Source organism: Anguilla rostrata, chromosome 17 (genome assembly GCF_018555375.3).
Source record: "Anguilla rostrata isolate EN2019 chromosome 17, ASM1855537v3, whole genome shotgun sequence".
NCBI classification, from domain to species: Eukaryota; Metazoa; Chordata; class Actinopteri; order Anguilliformes; family Anguillidae; genus Anguilla; species Anguilla rostrata.
This window is the reverse complement of record NC_057949.1, coordinates 14,492,086-14,507,263: the sequence shown is the minus strand read 5'-3', so window position 1 is coordinate 14,507,263 and position 15,178 is coordinate 14,492,086. Positions and strand designations below refer to the sequence as shown.

The 15,178-nt window shown below is 42.1% G+C and overlaps 2 protein-coding genes across 4 annotated transcripts; one reads left to right on the top strand and one right to left on the bottom strand.

Moving 5' to 3' along the window:
• Positions 1 to 1,409: 1,409 nt before the first annotated feature.
• LOC135243119 (uncharacterized) lies at positions 1,410 to 7,043 on the bottom strand. 3 transcript variants are annotated; one of them, XM_064314678.1, is made up of 8 exons: positions 6,893 to 7,043; positions 6,269 to 6,313; positions 5,994 to 6,171; positions 5,672 to 5,771; positions 4,862 to 4,914; positions 3,644 to 3,909; positions 2,734 to 2,893; positions 1,410 to 2,213 (listed from the first exon to the last, which is right to left on the bottom strand). In XM_064314678.1, exons 3-8 carry the CDS (start codon positions 6,142 to 6,144, stop codon positions 2,053 to 2,055), a joined length of 891 nt encoding a protein of 296 aa, XP_064170748.1. In that variant the 5' UTR covers positions 6,145 to 6,171; positions 6,269 to 6,313; positions 6,893 to 7,043; the 3' UTR covers positions 1,410 to 2,052. The 3 variants fall into 3 exon arrangements, with proteins under 3 accessions (XP_064170748.1, XP_064170746.1, XP_064170747.1); XM_064314676.1 differs by having other exon boundaries at positions 5,952 to 6,171; positions 6,893 to 7,041; XM_064314677.1 differs by lacking the exon at positions 6,269 to 6,313 and having other exon boundaries at positions 5,952 to 6,171; positions 6,893 to 7,032.
• Positions 7,044 to 11,905: 4,862 nt separating this feature from the next.
• Positions 11,906 to 14,638, top strand: LOC135243594 (ferritin, middle subunit-like). The gene is made up of 4 exons (XM_064315537.1): positions 11,906 to 12,164; positions 12,969 to 13,115; positions 13,695 to 13,820; positions 14,313 to 14,638. Exons 1-4 carry the CDS (start codon positions 12,060 to 12,062, stop codon positions 14,463 to 14,465), a joined length of 531 nt encoding a protein of 176 aa, XP_064171607.1. The 5' UTR covers positions 11,906 to 12,059; the 3' UTR covers positions 14,466 to 14,638.
• Positions 14,639 to 15,178: the final 540 nt, after the last annotated feature.

Below are 15,178 nucleotides of genomic sequence, written 5' to 3'. Positions count from 1 at the left end.
AATGTTTTGAAGGTAAATACTTATTCCTATAAGCTAGACACTATACTTTTGTCTTAATTATTTTTCTTTTGAATGTCAAAGTGACATACAGCAGACTGGTTTTGCCGAGTGAGCTGGCCCTCCCCCCTCCCTCTCGAAGCTGCCGTATGCAGAGCAGAGAGGACCGTGCCTGAACGCGAACATAATTAGGACGGTCATGCGACCGTACCTGTGCCAGGTAACAAAATAGTTTTTCAAAACTGGTAGTTGTCCATGACCATGAAATGCACTTTTGTGCAACGCTTCTGGATTTGGATGCTGTAATGTAAAAATGTACATGTTGTTATGCATCTTTCTTCCAAAAAAACATGTCCGCTGCCCTAACCAAGTCTGCAAAGTTCTCAACATTATTTGGATTAAGTTAGCTAGCATTTACCAAGCATCAGCGTTTACCCAGCTAACGTTAGGATTGCTAAAAAGAAATACGTTAACTTTTCACAGATGAGTGTAAAAAAATATACTTTTTAAAAAAGGCTAGAGGAGGAGGAGGAGGAGGACGAAAACTGAACCACAGAAAGGTTGCCATAATACACTAACAGTAACAGTCACGGTAAACAGTTAGGCCTACTTACGTTAATTTAAATAAATGAGAACAATTGTGTTTAGAAATGAGGGCACCGATGACTTTAAAGCCCTTATAATTTATGTTCAGAATTTGTGTGTGATTATATTATCCTCCAAATAATTCTGATGCCATAAAAGTTTGCCTGTAACTGAGACCATTAGTGTAGAAATTGTTTTCATTTGGATTCCTTTTGCATTCTGTTCATTCTCTCCCTTGACGCAAAGTGCTGTACAGATCTCATTTTCAAAAGTAAAAAAATAATAAATAAATAAAATTTTCCTGTGGGAAACACTGCACAAAATTCAAGATCATCCTACTGGAATGATCAAGATCATCATGCTCGAAGGTTCAAAATGCATGTAGATGGGATTGCTACAAACGAAAGACAGTTCATTTGATGAATTGATTATTTCTCAGCAGTTAGTTGAAAACAGTGCATGAGTTTGGGTGAATCTTGAATCACTTGCTCCAAACTTGCTTCATCAACACAGAATCACGATTTGTAAGAAGTGACCATGTGATTATTAAAAAAAAAACACATCCCTGAAAGTTTTAGGACTGCATTCAATCAACATGTCCTGACTTGCATGTAAATGCAAGGGGTACACATTTTCTACACAAACTCAGTTTGCCAATTATCTCTGCGCATTGCTAAACTTGCCAAACTGCTTGTGAACAAAAAATAATTCTTGTTTTTTTTTTCTCGTCAAAGTTAAGGACGGATGTTTACGGGTGAATCCCAGCCTAAGAATCAAAGATCATGGTGGCATGCAGCAGGACACAATATAATGGAAGCCGATGAAGATCAGTATCCAAGCTGTACTGTATTCTGTCAGAGTACTTAATGGACATGCATTGCAACCAAAAAAACATTGAAACATTGACATATAAATATTCACAATTATCAAGTAGCAGGTGGTCAATAAAAGGGACACTGGCCTTAGGAGCTTGGTTTAAAACAAGCTAGCGAGCCAGCTATCAATTTCATTTGTCAGTTGTTTAAGAAAATGTTACGGCATGAAGTTTTCAACCAAGCAAGGAAATTTCCCCCAAAAATGTAAAATTCACTTAACAAATATGGTAAATAAAGCACCATGTAACATGGGAGTAGGTTTTAATTTTCAGGACCTTATTGTCAATAATCTTTCCAAAAATTGACTTTTTCCTGCATTATCCTGAAAATATCTTCTTGACCACCAACGCAGACATCAATTATTCCAAAAATATGGCTCCTCATTTTTTGAGCAAAAATAGCTCACCTGTGTCATGGTTGGGAAAAAAAATCCCTTTTGAGTTCCAGAATGCTACTTCCAGAATACCAGAACACTGCTTCCTCTGTGCGACGCCGTAGCAGCTTGTGAACTGTCCTGAGCTCCTCCCGCATCTCAGTGTCCCTATTCGGCCTCTGTGAACAGTACAATGTTATGAGCCTCGTGGGTGAGGGGCTGCTATTGGTGCAGCGATGAAACCATCTCCCTGGCGACCGACCGGAGCATCCGTTCCCTCCTGCCCCCCTCCCTGTCGCTGGCCCCCCGCAGGAACACCGAAACTTCCCGCTGTATTTCTTCGTCGGTGGCGTCCTTGGTGGCCAGGTTTCTCCGGACGCCTCCTGCAAAACACTCCCGTTATTCGGACACACACACACACATCGCCCAACGCAATGTGCATAGCAATGCAATTGCATCTTAAGACTTTCGACATGAGAATTAATGTAACTGCTCGTTATTTTTTTAAAGAATTATTCAGATATATATTGAATATTTGAGCTACTCTCCCTGTCAAATAATAGCTGCCTTTCATAAACATACATCCACCTGAACGATAGGAGCAGTTAGGGTTAGGGTTATTGGCTGATTGGCTATTTCCAAAGAAAATGGGCTTAAGTTTCCCAATCAAGATTACAGTATTACCAGGCGCAGAGAGAAATCCAAAGTCAGAATAGCGGCGTTATAAGGGTTGTGTTGGGGTGTTTTATGGCGGATAATTTCATGCTAGGCCAAATGCTCCCAATCCGCTCACATTCATTTTGCTACAGGTTGCTAACGCTAAACCTAAACGCTAAACCTAAAACCGGCTGAACAGTCGGCCCAGCGGCAGGCGAGGTCTCGCGCGAAACGGCCGTGACGTACGGTTGAGTACTTTCCGGAGGATCAGGTCCCGGAAGGCCAGCTTCTCGCCGGCGCCGGTCCAGTTGAGGCCTCGCGCCACCGTGTTGGAGACGAGGCACGGGACCATGGCGCGCACGGCGTTTCGGACGCTTCGGCCCCCCTTGCTGGCCAGGGAACACACCTGAAACGGGCGGGACGCGCCGGTTAAAACCGCGGCCATCGCGGCTCCTGGGCTGCGGTTCGTTCCAGCTCTCTGCGGCCTTTTTCCACCGTTAGCACCGCTACATATGCTAAACCAATGCTAAATATGACATTTATACAAGAATATGTTCAGTTACAGCACAGATTAGGTTTTAAAAAAGCTGATTAAAAACATGCTGAGGGATGGTTTTAGGTTTTTGAACAGATTCATAAAGCAAAGTAAATGTACGGCATGATATTTATCGTAGTATATAAAGCTGCACAGTCCTAATGTTGGCCTAATACATGATTCCAGCACTGAGGGTGTAGAGAAGAGTTATAGTTACAAGAAATCCCACCCACTTTACCTGGAATCTCACCCACTTTAGGTGGCATAAACTATGCTTGCAATATTAATGCCCATATGCCAATATACCAATGAACCAAATGTATTGTCAAGCCAAAAAAAGTTTGCTTTAGAACCAGAGATTTCAACAGGTGGGTCCCTGCAAGTACCGTAGGGGCTCCCTTTCAGGTCTTGACGACTATATATAGATTTGGGAAGATATTTTTAATTTTAATGGTTTAAACATAACCATTTAAAACTCATAATGTGGGTTCCCTTGATGCCTCTGAGCCTGAAGTCAGAGGCATCAAGGGGGATCCGGGGGGGTCCCCGGATCAGGAACCCCCTGCTTTAGAACGAGACAGTCAGATACGGTCCGACGGCGGCGATTCGGGGGCCACGCACCAGGTACTCCTGCAGGCCCGGGTCCTCGGCCAGGCGCTTCTCCAGCTGGCCCAGCTGCTGCTTGCTCTGCAGGGGGAGCGGCAGGTCGGCGGGCAGCGCGTACTCCTCCCCCCCGACCCCGCCGCCGCCCCCGCGGCCGCCGCACCCGGGGTTCTGCCCGCCCTGCAGGTTCTGCAGCAGCAGGGTGTTGTACTCCACCTGCGCCCGGAGCTCCGCCACCGCCGCGTCCAGCTCCGCCAGCCGCTGCAGCACCGCCGCCTGGAAATCTGAGGCCACGCCCAGGAAACGCATCTCTCACTTCTCTCGCATTCGCCTTCCTCAACCACTGTCTGGCATTATTACGTCAGCCATTTTATAACGAACGATAAGAAACGCGCTCGACTCAACAGTATGTGAACTTGGGTGCCGGTCCTGCGATAGACAAGCAAAAATGAGATGAGGACCGCACTTCCGTTAAATATTTTTATGTTTTATCTTATGTTTGCACCAAAAAAATATTTTATGGAAGTGCAGCCCGTAATCCATTTTTCCATCAGTTATTTTGGAACCGTTTCACAACATGTACAACATACTTATGACACACTCATTATTTTCAACTGATGTATTATCTTTTTTTAATGCTGGTGCCCAAAGTCAGCAGCTGTACTTTATGAATGACCCTGACTGACAGATGGTATTTGAACAACTGCTGTCTGTAAGCACTACAGACTCAGCCCCGGCATTACCAAAAGCGCCCTAGAAATCCGTGTCACTCGCTGGATAAATCTGAACGGTGACGTTCAATAGGCAAATCGTAGCATCACATTAGACTTATTATAATCAAAATCGTTTTCCGAAAGCGACACTGAATGTAAAGAACCAGACAACATAAAAGAACGCGTTTTCACTGCTAAGTGGGCAGTCGATCAGAAGTGAACTTGAAGCAAATGAACACCCAATCAGACTGGACACGCTATGTCAGATCCCCAGCTCTGGTGTTTACGTTACAAAGGTTATATACTTTACTTCTAAAGCACATTTTATTATTTGCCTTTTTATACATTTGTGAAATATGAGTATTTATTTTGTTGCTTAAAGATTACTTTAAATGCAATAAAGCAAAAAGTGATTTCTCAGGGTCTTTATGAACATTTCAGCTGTAGCTATAGTAACTCTGAAACATGTTAATACACAGCTATTGTGGAAATGGACAGGAACACGTATGTAAATGAAACTCACCAGTGGCAGCCATTGGCCCATTGGACGCATTAGGGAGACACTCGGAGACTGACCTGTAAGGAAACGAGGGCACGTTTTAAGTGCAGCGAATCGAAAACAGAGCTGTCAGTAGCCTGCTTCTGGTCTGACTCATCACTGTTAGGGCGGCAGTATTGTGTAATGGGTAAGGAACTGGTCTTGTAACCTAAAGGTCACAGGTTTGATTCCCGGGTAGGGTACTGGTACTTAACCAGCACTGCTTCAGTATATATCCAGCTGTATGAATGGATGCAATGTAAATGCTATGTAGTCTGCCAAGTGCCTGTAATGTAATAACTGCACTCTTTAACAGGGTGAATGGAACTTAGCCGTCACAGATCACCATTTAAACCCAGCAACAAAACTGCAATGTCGACAGCCAAGCTGTTAAAACTTGTTAGAAACGTGTGAGGTTAGACTTGTTACTCAAGAGACCATATTTTTGAAGTGAGATCATTCACTACTTGCATTATGAATAAATAAAAATGTTAGCATGGTGACTAGAAGCACGCTTCAAAATAAGCTTGGTGGGGTATTTTGTGTTAAACTGCTAAACTTATGCTAATATAACTTTTAGCCTGCCGTCTTTCTTCAGCGTTCTACATTTTCCACCCCTTCCTCCCAAACAGATTGCCAACAATCCTCCATTTATTCCACATCAAAGAATTACCCTCCATTTTAAGTCTGGGTAGGGGTGTCTTCTAAATTCCTTTGTGTGACGTACTTTCATGATAAATAAACATTTCAACCACCGATAAAAAGACATATTTTTCTCATTTTCATTTCACACACCTCTTCGTCCTCTTTAAGTTGTACTTTATCCCATCTTCAGTAGCAGGATTTGGTGCGTCTTCAGTGTGGCGTAACCATGCAGTTGCTTTTTCATAGGAACCTACCAAAAGAATTTTTAAAAAACTTGACTGTAACTTCATGAACTTCAACAGTTTATGCAATTACTGGACATTAAATTACTCTGACTTGTATTTCAATATAGCCTACGTTTGAAAAAGTGAAACCATATTATGTGCTAATTTTCATTCAAACATGATGACACAGGAAAAAAGGAACTTACTTTTAACAGCAAGAACTCGTGCTTTGTGTAAATACCACGTACTTGACGGCATCTCGTGGGACTGTACTGCTCTCTGAATTCTAGCATTCGACGCGTAGGGTGGCCAGTAACAACCCTGATCAGTACACCAGGACTTTGGGACAACTGCCATAACATCCTCTTCGGTGAGCATGACCACTGCATAGGCATCCATGTTCACCAAACGAAATTAATTGATGACCTGGAAATATAGCAGGGGCAGTTTCAGTGACCCAAAAGCACGGTGCTTTTAAATATAAAGTGTCACACATTCTTATGATATTCGATGATGAACTCACATGCAGCGAACTTGCAGTGTTAACTGAGCGCAGGTCAAACACCATCTGGTTAACAACATTAAAATACGGCGTTTGGTGATTTTGCCAAGTGTCAATTGGTACCGTGTTACAACTTTCAAAGTGTGTTAATGATTTCTGACAGCATAAGGTATCAGATTTGCTATGCAGCTGCCAAACTTCGGCGTTATTTACGAGTCTACAGCACTGAAGACGTATACATTTAGCTAGCTATCTAATTAGCGTCAGCTAACCCTTGAGCAACCTAGCGCGTAGTCTATGCAAGAAGGACCTTGCCGATGTATCTGCCCGTGTTAGCTACTATCATAGCTATTACAATCAAGTTGGCTTTAAGACCATATTCGTATCGATGACTGAACAACCAGCAGACCGACCTAGCTTTTTTTAAACATTTTTGTTCATCTTATCACCCATATGTAAGCCCATATGTCGCATTTAGTTAGCTAGCTATACGTAGGCTACTCCGTAATAGTTTTGCAAATGTCGGCTTGCCTACAGTGGGCCAACCATGGACCTACAGTAAGCTGGTTGATCTTCTATAAAGGCCAGCTTAATTTAGGAAACTAGCTAAAGTTAGTCAAAACAACGTTTACTTATGCTACCTACCTTGAGTAAACAATAAACGACTGTTCTTAGTATTGCCGTCTACATTCAACTAGCCGTTGCATCAATAGGCTAGGCTACTTGGAGCTAATATAACAGTAGCAATTTAGCCCCATCGCCGGACAGGCTGTCGAAAGAGAAGTTGTTTTTTTCATCGCATTGTGCGCGTTTCTCTCTTTGATTGGCCCAAAAGTAGGCAGTAATGAGGCTACACCAATCAGAGTTGAGGGCGTACGATTCGCTGAAAAAAGTAGTGTAGCAGCCAACCAGTGAAGTTCGTAAAATAAAAGGATTGTTTACAATGGGAAATAATGTTGTTTCTTGAAATTGTCCATATTTGTGAGTAGTCTTTTTTGCTATTCTTTCGTTAATGGCGGGCTACGGCAAAAACCTTAACGACCCATCTATTTTTTCACCTGGGTGTGGTTTGTAAAGAATCATTACAAAATATAAACTGGAATTCTAAAATAAGCAGATCTGAAGATACAGTTTCAACATTAATATTGGGCCCTAAACCAGTGGTGCCCAGTCATGTGCTATGGAGGATTCCAACCAATCACTTCACCTGTTGATTTCAGTAATGAATTCCCTGCTCTCTGGTTGAAGGTGTGTTAATAAATGAAATCAGAAGGTGAAATTATTGCTTGGAATGAAAATCTGGATTTTCTCGGCCCTCCATGTCGCACGATTGGGCCCCACTGCCCTAAACCGGTAAACAGGTTTTTGCTTTAGCCAAGCACTACGGCACCTGATTCAAGTGATTAACTAATCGTGGTCTTTCAATGAAAACATTGGTAAGTACAATAAGTTGTCTTAGTGTTGCGCTAAGACAAAAAGCTGCTCGCACACTCGCCCTTTTTGGATGAGATTGGACACCCCCCGGTCTATACTGTCAGAGATTACACTTTTAATGATGAAAGACAAAACAAAAAGAAACACCTTGACTTAGTGAACACAGCCTGGTTATTGAAACCTGCTGCCCAGATGGGTTGTACTGTGTTATTAGTGCTGAGCGATTAACTGACATTTCAGTGTTTTTTCTGTGTTTAATAATTATTTGATCAACGTCAGTTCAATTATTATTGGCTTAATTCAGCGGACAAACCGTGTTTTTCTCCAAGTTCAGTGTGGTAGTTTTTTTAAGTGGTAGTTTTCCAAAGGCAGCTACTCAACACAGCTCACACAGAAATGAGCATTGCAATAACTACCATACAGACACGCAAGTGATGTGACAGTTCAGATACACATAGTATTCACAGGACATGAACCATAGAGCTGGACCAAAGAGGTGTATGTAGGCCTACTGTGCGACTTTAACCAACAAGACATACACTATTTCCAAAAATATGTGGACACCCCTTCTAATTAGTGGTTTTGGCTATTTCAGCCACACCCATTGCTAACAGGTGCATACAATCAGACATACAGCCATTCAATCTCCATTGACTGACATTGGCAGTAGAATGGGTCATACTGAAGTGATTTTCAACATGGCACTGTCATAGGATGCTACCTTTCCAACAAGTCAGTTTGTCAAATTTCTGCCCTGCTAGACCTGTCCTGGTAAATGAAAGAACAAATTTGCAAGATTAAGAAAACATGCATATGAGTAAAATTAAAAGAAAATCTATAAATATAAAGGAGAGGAACAATAAGTTCAGGTAAAGATCAATGAAATCAGAAAGTGCTGGTATGATCGTTTGAAGGCTGTTAGCAGGGGTCTGATTCTGATTGAAAATCATGTTCCATGTCTTAGTATATGTACAAAAAAAAGATCTATGACCATAAATTGTTTCTAAAGCCAGGAACTGGAATCTGAAGATTAGTGGTAGAGCTTGTAGTGTAAGGTCGGCTCTGTTTAGATTGCTCGGGTAAGAGACTGCAGATGACTCATGAAAGAATGTTGTTTGGTAACTTTCGAAGTGAACATTCAGTTTTACGTGGAGACGTCTGTCAAGGTTGAGAAGCTTTAATACATAACATGATGGAGAGAAATACAGAATCGGCAGTTCTCTAAAGAAGTGCAGTGTCAGTGACCTTTATGTATTTTCTTCTGTGTCATGTAGTGCAATACTCAGTTTCACCCGCAGCCAGAGTGCATCTGATAAAGTAGCAGACAACAAAAGTAGCATGGCCAAGACACACGTAGTATAAACAGCTTTGGTCTGAGAACAGCTGATTAAGTAGGGTCAGTTACATTTGACAGTATGTAATAACATGAAGGCACACCTGATGAAGAACACCATCCCAACGTTGAAGCATGGGGGTGGCAGCATCATGTTGTGGGGGTGTTTTGCTGGAAAAGGGAATGGTGCACTTCAGAAAATAAATGGTATCATGAGGAAGGAGGATTATCTAGAAATACTGAAGCAACACCTCAAGACATCAGCTAGAAAGTTAAAACTTGGTCGCAACTGGGTGTTCCAGCAGAACAATGCATACCCCCAAAATGGCTTAAAGACAATAAAGTGAAAGTATTGGAGTGGCCATCACAAATCCCTGACCTGAATCCCTGAACTGAAAAAGCATGTCTGAGCAAGGAGGCCCACAAACCTGATTGAGTTACACCAGTTCTGTCAGGAAGAATGGGCAAACATTCCAGAAAAGTATTGTGTGAAGCTTGTGGAAGGCTACCACAAGTGTTTGATTCAAGTTAAGCAATTAAAAGGCAATGCAACAAAATACTAAAAGTTTATGTAAACTTTTGACCCACTGAAAGTCTGATATAGTACATAAAAGCTGAAATAAATCTGTCTCTTAGCTATTATTTTGAAATGACCTCTTATGGAAATAAAGTACATACCCTAATTGATTTAACACAGGAAATGGAAACATGAAATGTGAAATTGAATTTGAATGTCTTTAGCCTAGGTGTGTGTAGACATTTGGCCTCAACTGTATCTAAGGTAATTCCAAGATATCTATGTGTTAGTGCTCACCAGTCATCGTTTAGCTGAGGAGGTTGGTTATGAGGAGCTGTTTTTGTGAAGATCTGAAATGGAGACGCTCGGTTTTCTTAACATTTATAGACAGATGATTATCACATAAATGATTGAAAAAGGAAAGCAAGTCTTTGGCTGATTTAAAATTATTTTGTTTTCTGCTCAGAGAGGAAAAGTGTAGCACTGTAAGAGTAAAGAAGGCAGTTTGCATGTTCACATACTGAGGGAGGATCATTAATATAGAGTTGGATATCCATTGTCACGACTACATCCATGGTATATTATTTCTGTATTTTCTATTAAAAAGCGTGAGGAATGTTCCGGCACAGGCAAGTCTCACTATCTGTTCTACTGCAGAACCATGACCTGGGATTGGTTGTACTTCCTCAGACTTCCTAGGTTTCTCAGGTCTCTATAAATTTTTAAAACTAGTCACGGCCCATTAACAGCCACGCCACAATTCCTTGAATGTAGGGCGGTTCTTCTCCCTACGGTTACCTTTACAGTTGAAAGTGCTGAGTCACAGTTAGGCAGCTGTTTTCTGTCCCCGAATTAACTCTGCACGGAGGGAGAAGGTGAGTAATCATGACACGGCAATAACAAGAGATGACTCAGTCTGAGCAGTAACACAAAAGGCAAAGTCATCGCACTGCACATCAGCATAATTGTCTTCTTTTGCAGCTAGTGTATTGCCTTAAAATACATTACACCATCAAAGTGCACTCTTTAATACAGTACTTTATGACATAATATGATTTGTGATGGTTAACTGCTTTATTGCATTGCATTGGTTCTTTGTAATATATAACTAGGGCAACTGATGAATTGGCCAAACCTCAAACAACACCTAGCATTAGAATTCCACTCCACTTTATTATGAAATAAGCTGTTGTGTCAATGAAATAGCTGAATCCCCACATTGTTAAAGAACAAAGGTCTATGAATATACAACAATGATATAATCTTTATTGCTGGTGCTGTTTCTTTGAAAACCAACTGCCATGTCAGTGGAAATGTTCACAGATATTTAGTGGAGTTTAATGAGTTTAATAACACCTGAATATGAATTTGTGGGGAAAAAAATCTGCTCTCCTCTAGAAATGATAAAACAATCATTTGCCATTGCTTGGCTAGGTTTCCCACATACTTAATCATACATTAGAAAACCCTGGTCATTCAGAAACCTGCACTGTCACACGCATTTTTGTTCATTCAAAAATGTGCACTCCGTAGTAAGGTACTCCCTGCTAAAAACCTATGACAGAAATTATTTCGGATTAGGGTAAACAAAAGATGTAACAGACCGGCACTCTGTGGAAGAGGTTCTATACTCGGCTTTGATCAGTAATGTGACACAGCAATACATATCATTAATTTCTGATATAATGTACATAAGTCTGTGACACTTGTCACTGTTCAATAGATATAATAATCCATATTGCAGGCAAAATTATGAAAACTTTACATTACATTACAGCCATTTAGCAGACACTCTTATACAGCACGACTTTTTACATTTATCCATGCATGCAGCTGGATATATACTGAAGCAATGCAGGTTAAGTACCTTCCTAAAGGGTACAAGGGCATTGTCCCACCCAGAAATTGAACTGGTGACCTTTAGGTTACAAGACCAGCTCCTAACCCACTATATTACATTGCTGCCCAAAATGCCGCATTTATGCCACAAGCTCTTAAACCAATAAGATAAAAGACAGGTAAAAATGACTCTTGTTCTAGATCTCATGAAGGAATTTATTGAGAAAAGCCGTTTGCAATACTTTGTCCAACTTTCTCACAAGGGAATAATTCAATAGTACATTGAAATCCAGATAATTCTGAAACTGAATTCAGTAGTCTCTGCAGTGTTGAAAAATGTATATGGGTATATTATTTAGATTTTTTTGAGGATGTTCTCACAACTGCATGATTTTAGGGAAAACAAAATCACATGATCATTCACATGATATGTCTTTTTGTCATGTCCTGGGATGTGCTCGTTCACGCCCGCGGTTTCCTCTTTCAGACTGTCGCTGATTGGTTGCCACATACTCCTGCCAACACAATAAATACTGAAGCCCGTCACCTGAAGTTACAGATAACCGGAAAGTTCTTGGGTCAACAGTGCTTGAACAGAACTTGTACTACTCTACTTGAATATTTGTTTTTGCAGGAATATTTATTGCTTGTTCGTATTTATAAACGTATTTATTTAATCAACTGACAAGATGGAAGCTTCTCAGATCCGCCAGAATTACCACCGCGACAGCGAAGCAGCAGTTAACCGGATGGTTAATATGGAGCTCTTCGCATCCTACACTTACATGTCTATGGTGAGTTTTTTTTATCTGCGGCAAACTGTGTCGTCTTTTCCTGATATGTCGATTACGCAGAAAACCTGTGTTGAGCGCTTGGACATTTGGCATTTGTAGCCTACTAGCGTTTTGGAGGTTGTGGAAACGGGAGGATGCAGGTTGTATGTACTTGTGAACGAATTTGGCAAAGTTCACAGCCTAAAGTAGTTGCTTTGGAGAAATCCCCCGCTGTAAAAATGAACAACTATGACGATGTCAGTCACCCTGGACAAGGATGCATTGAAGTTTAAGTAGTGTGTCATGTATTTGTCTTTGACCTACGACAGGAGAACAAGTTAATGACAGACTACAGAAGCAGTCATTTTAACAATCCGCAGTGTCTGAGGTCAATGTGCGTCACGTCTGGCCGTTTACTAAGTAAAAACATTACCTTTTTATTTAAACAGATGACTAATTTTACTATACAGTCTGTGAGCATCTATTGATATTGAACTTGATGCACAGTAAAATGTCCAGTGTTAATTCAGCTGTCAACAGGTAACATTTGATCCCACATTCCAGAGTGGGACCAAATGTTATCTGTGAAGAGTTGAATTAACACTGGACATTTTACTGTGTAGCAGCTTAGCAGCCAAAAACCTCTATCCGCATTCTCTATGCTGCAGTGCTGTCTTACTAAAAAGTCAAGTTATTTATGATGTTATATATTATTGACTGGCTTACCTTTTGTCATAGGGCAGGCCACATACCCACACACCTCATAACCTGTTTTCTGTAGTACCTGTGTTTGTATGTATTATTAAATCTATTGTATTTTGTCAGGCTCACTATTTCGAGCGGGACGACGTGGCTCTCCCTGGATTCGCGCACTTCTTCAAGGAGAACAGCAAGGAGGAGAGGGAGCACGCCGAGAAGCTGATGTCCTTTCAGACCAAGAGAGGGGGACGCATTTTCCTGCAGGACGTCAAGGTCAGTGGCCTGGAGAACGGCTCTGCCGTTTACCGCGCGACGGACCCAGACGCGAAGCGCTGGCTGAGTGAACGAGCACTCGCTTCCCTCAAACGTAGCGTTGCGTACCCTCCTGTCTTGTCCAGAGTACGCCTCACCGTGACTGGCGTTTAATATCTTATTGTTTCTTTACGTAGCACGCCCCTGGTACATCAAAATTAGCAGACATTTCAGTTTCAGTTACATTTGTTCAGCGGGGTCAGGATCAGTTCCATTTCAGTTCAGTCAGTTGAGGAAATGCATTGAAATTCAGTTCATGACCTGAAATGTCACCATAGCGCATTTTTCATTTGATTGAATTGAAGCAGAATTGTCCCCAATGAAGGCCAATCAAATTTAGTCATCCAGTTAAGAGTGCTTGTGCAGCTTTTGAGCTAGCTTAGGTGTTAATATATGAGGTATAGAGGGGTTTAGAGGCCTAATAAGGGTCATGCTGATGTACCTTTTGGCAGAAGGTGGGGGCGGGGTTAGTCAGTCTGATGCGGTCAGCCTGACCGGGGTGCCTGTCTGACCTCCCTGTGATGCGGTCTCCCTCCCCAGAAACCCGAGCGGGACGAGTGGAGCAGCGGTCTGGAGGCCATGAAGTGCGCCCTGAAGCTGGAGATGACCGTGAACCAGGCCCTGCTGGACCTGCACAAGATGGCCGCCGACAAGACCGACCCCCACGTGAGTCCCCGTTAGCTCTGTCCGACGGAAGAGCTGTACTTCTCACCAGCTGCCCGAGAGCCAATCCCAGCTTAACGCAGCGCAAGGCCTGCAGACACACGTTAACTGCGATAGCAATCGTGCTGCGTGCTGTTTCAGGGTCTAAACGCAGTGGGAAGACTGGACTTTGGAGCAGGCTATCAATGGATATCAGACCATATGTCCATATTTATGCTGATAAGAGCAATTGATCTGAGTCAGTGGAAACTCCCATATATTGTTGAAAACATGATCTGGAACAAAGGGACATTGCTTTTCAATTTCACATTTTTTTGAGAACCAGCATCAATTGTTCTTTAGTATGGTGTTTTAGGATATAGCATCTGATCTGAGTCTAAAACCTTGCGGTCGCCGATCCAGTTATTAGCGTCGCGAGTGGCGTTGGTGGAATCCATCTCCCTCTCTTTTCTTCTTCGCTTCTAACGTCTCTTCTCTCTCCCTTTTCCGCCGCAGCTGTGCGACTTCCTGGAGACCCATTACCTGAACGAGCAGGTGGAGACCATGAAGAAGATGGGCGACTACATCACCAACCTCTCCAAGATGGAGACCGCCGAAAACAAGCTGGCCGAGTACCTGTTCGACAAGCTGTCCCTGGGGAGCAGCTGAACCTCTCTGCTGGTTCAGCCCAAGTCCCTCTCAATTCGTTTGGGGGTGATGGCGGTGCTGCATGCATTCTTGCATACAATACACCCCCACCGACGTATTTACAACAAAAATGCATTTGTCAGCCGTGAAAGCAGTCTTATAAAAATAAAATAAAGTTCATTGAAAAAAATATTCATGCGATGGTCTTTCTTTGTCTGTTCACATTGACTGGAGGTGGAGTACCATTGGTATTCAGAGAATCTATCGGGGCTGAGAGTGATGTCCTTATGCAAGTGGGTAACAAGACTGGAGGGGCATCTTAAAGTGACTTTAAACAGACAAAGGTTCAGAGTGAATGAGAGGATCTCTCAGTGATTCTAGTGGAAGAGGCTAATTCACGCCTCAGCCCAGGTATGATAGGCTGAAGCTGTGACTGGCAGAGGGCAATCACACATATCATTACGTCAGTCATATCTCACATATCCGAACCTGGCAACTTGGGGACACACAGTCTAACACATCTCTGCCAGAAAGGAACCATTATTTATCCTGCTTATGTACCATTGTATGCAAGTTTGGACACCTCCGGTCATTCACAAAATGTGTACGATCACATTTGTTAATATCCATTTCCATCGTTTCCAAGAATATTTTGGCATTTATTCTTTTTTTTCTTTCTTATCTGTATTTCTCTGTGGCTGTTCCTTATGCTAATCACATGAACAGGATTGCAC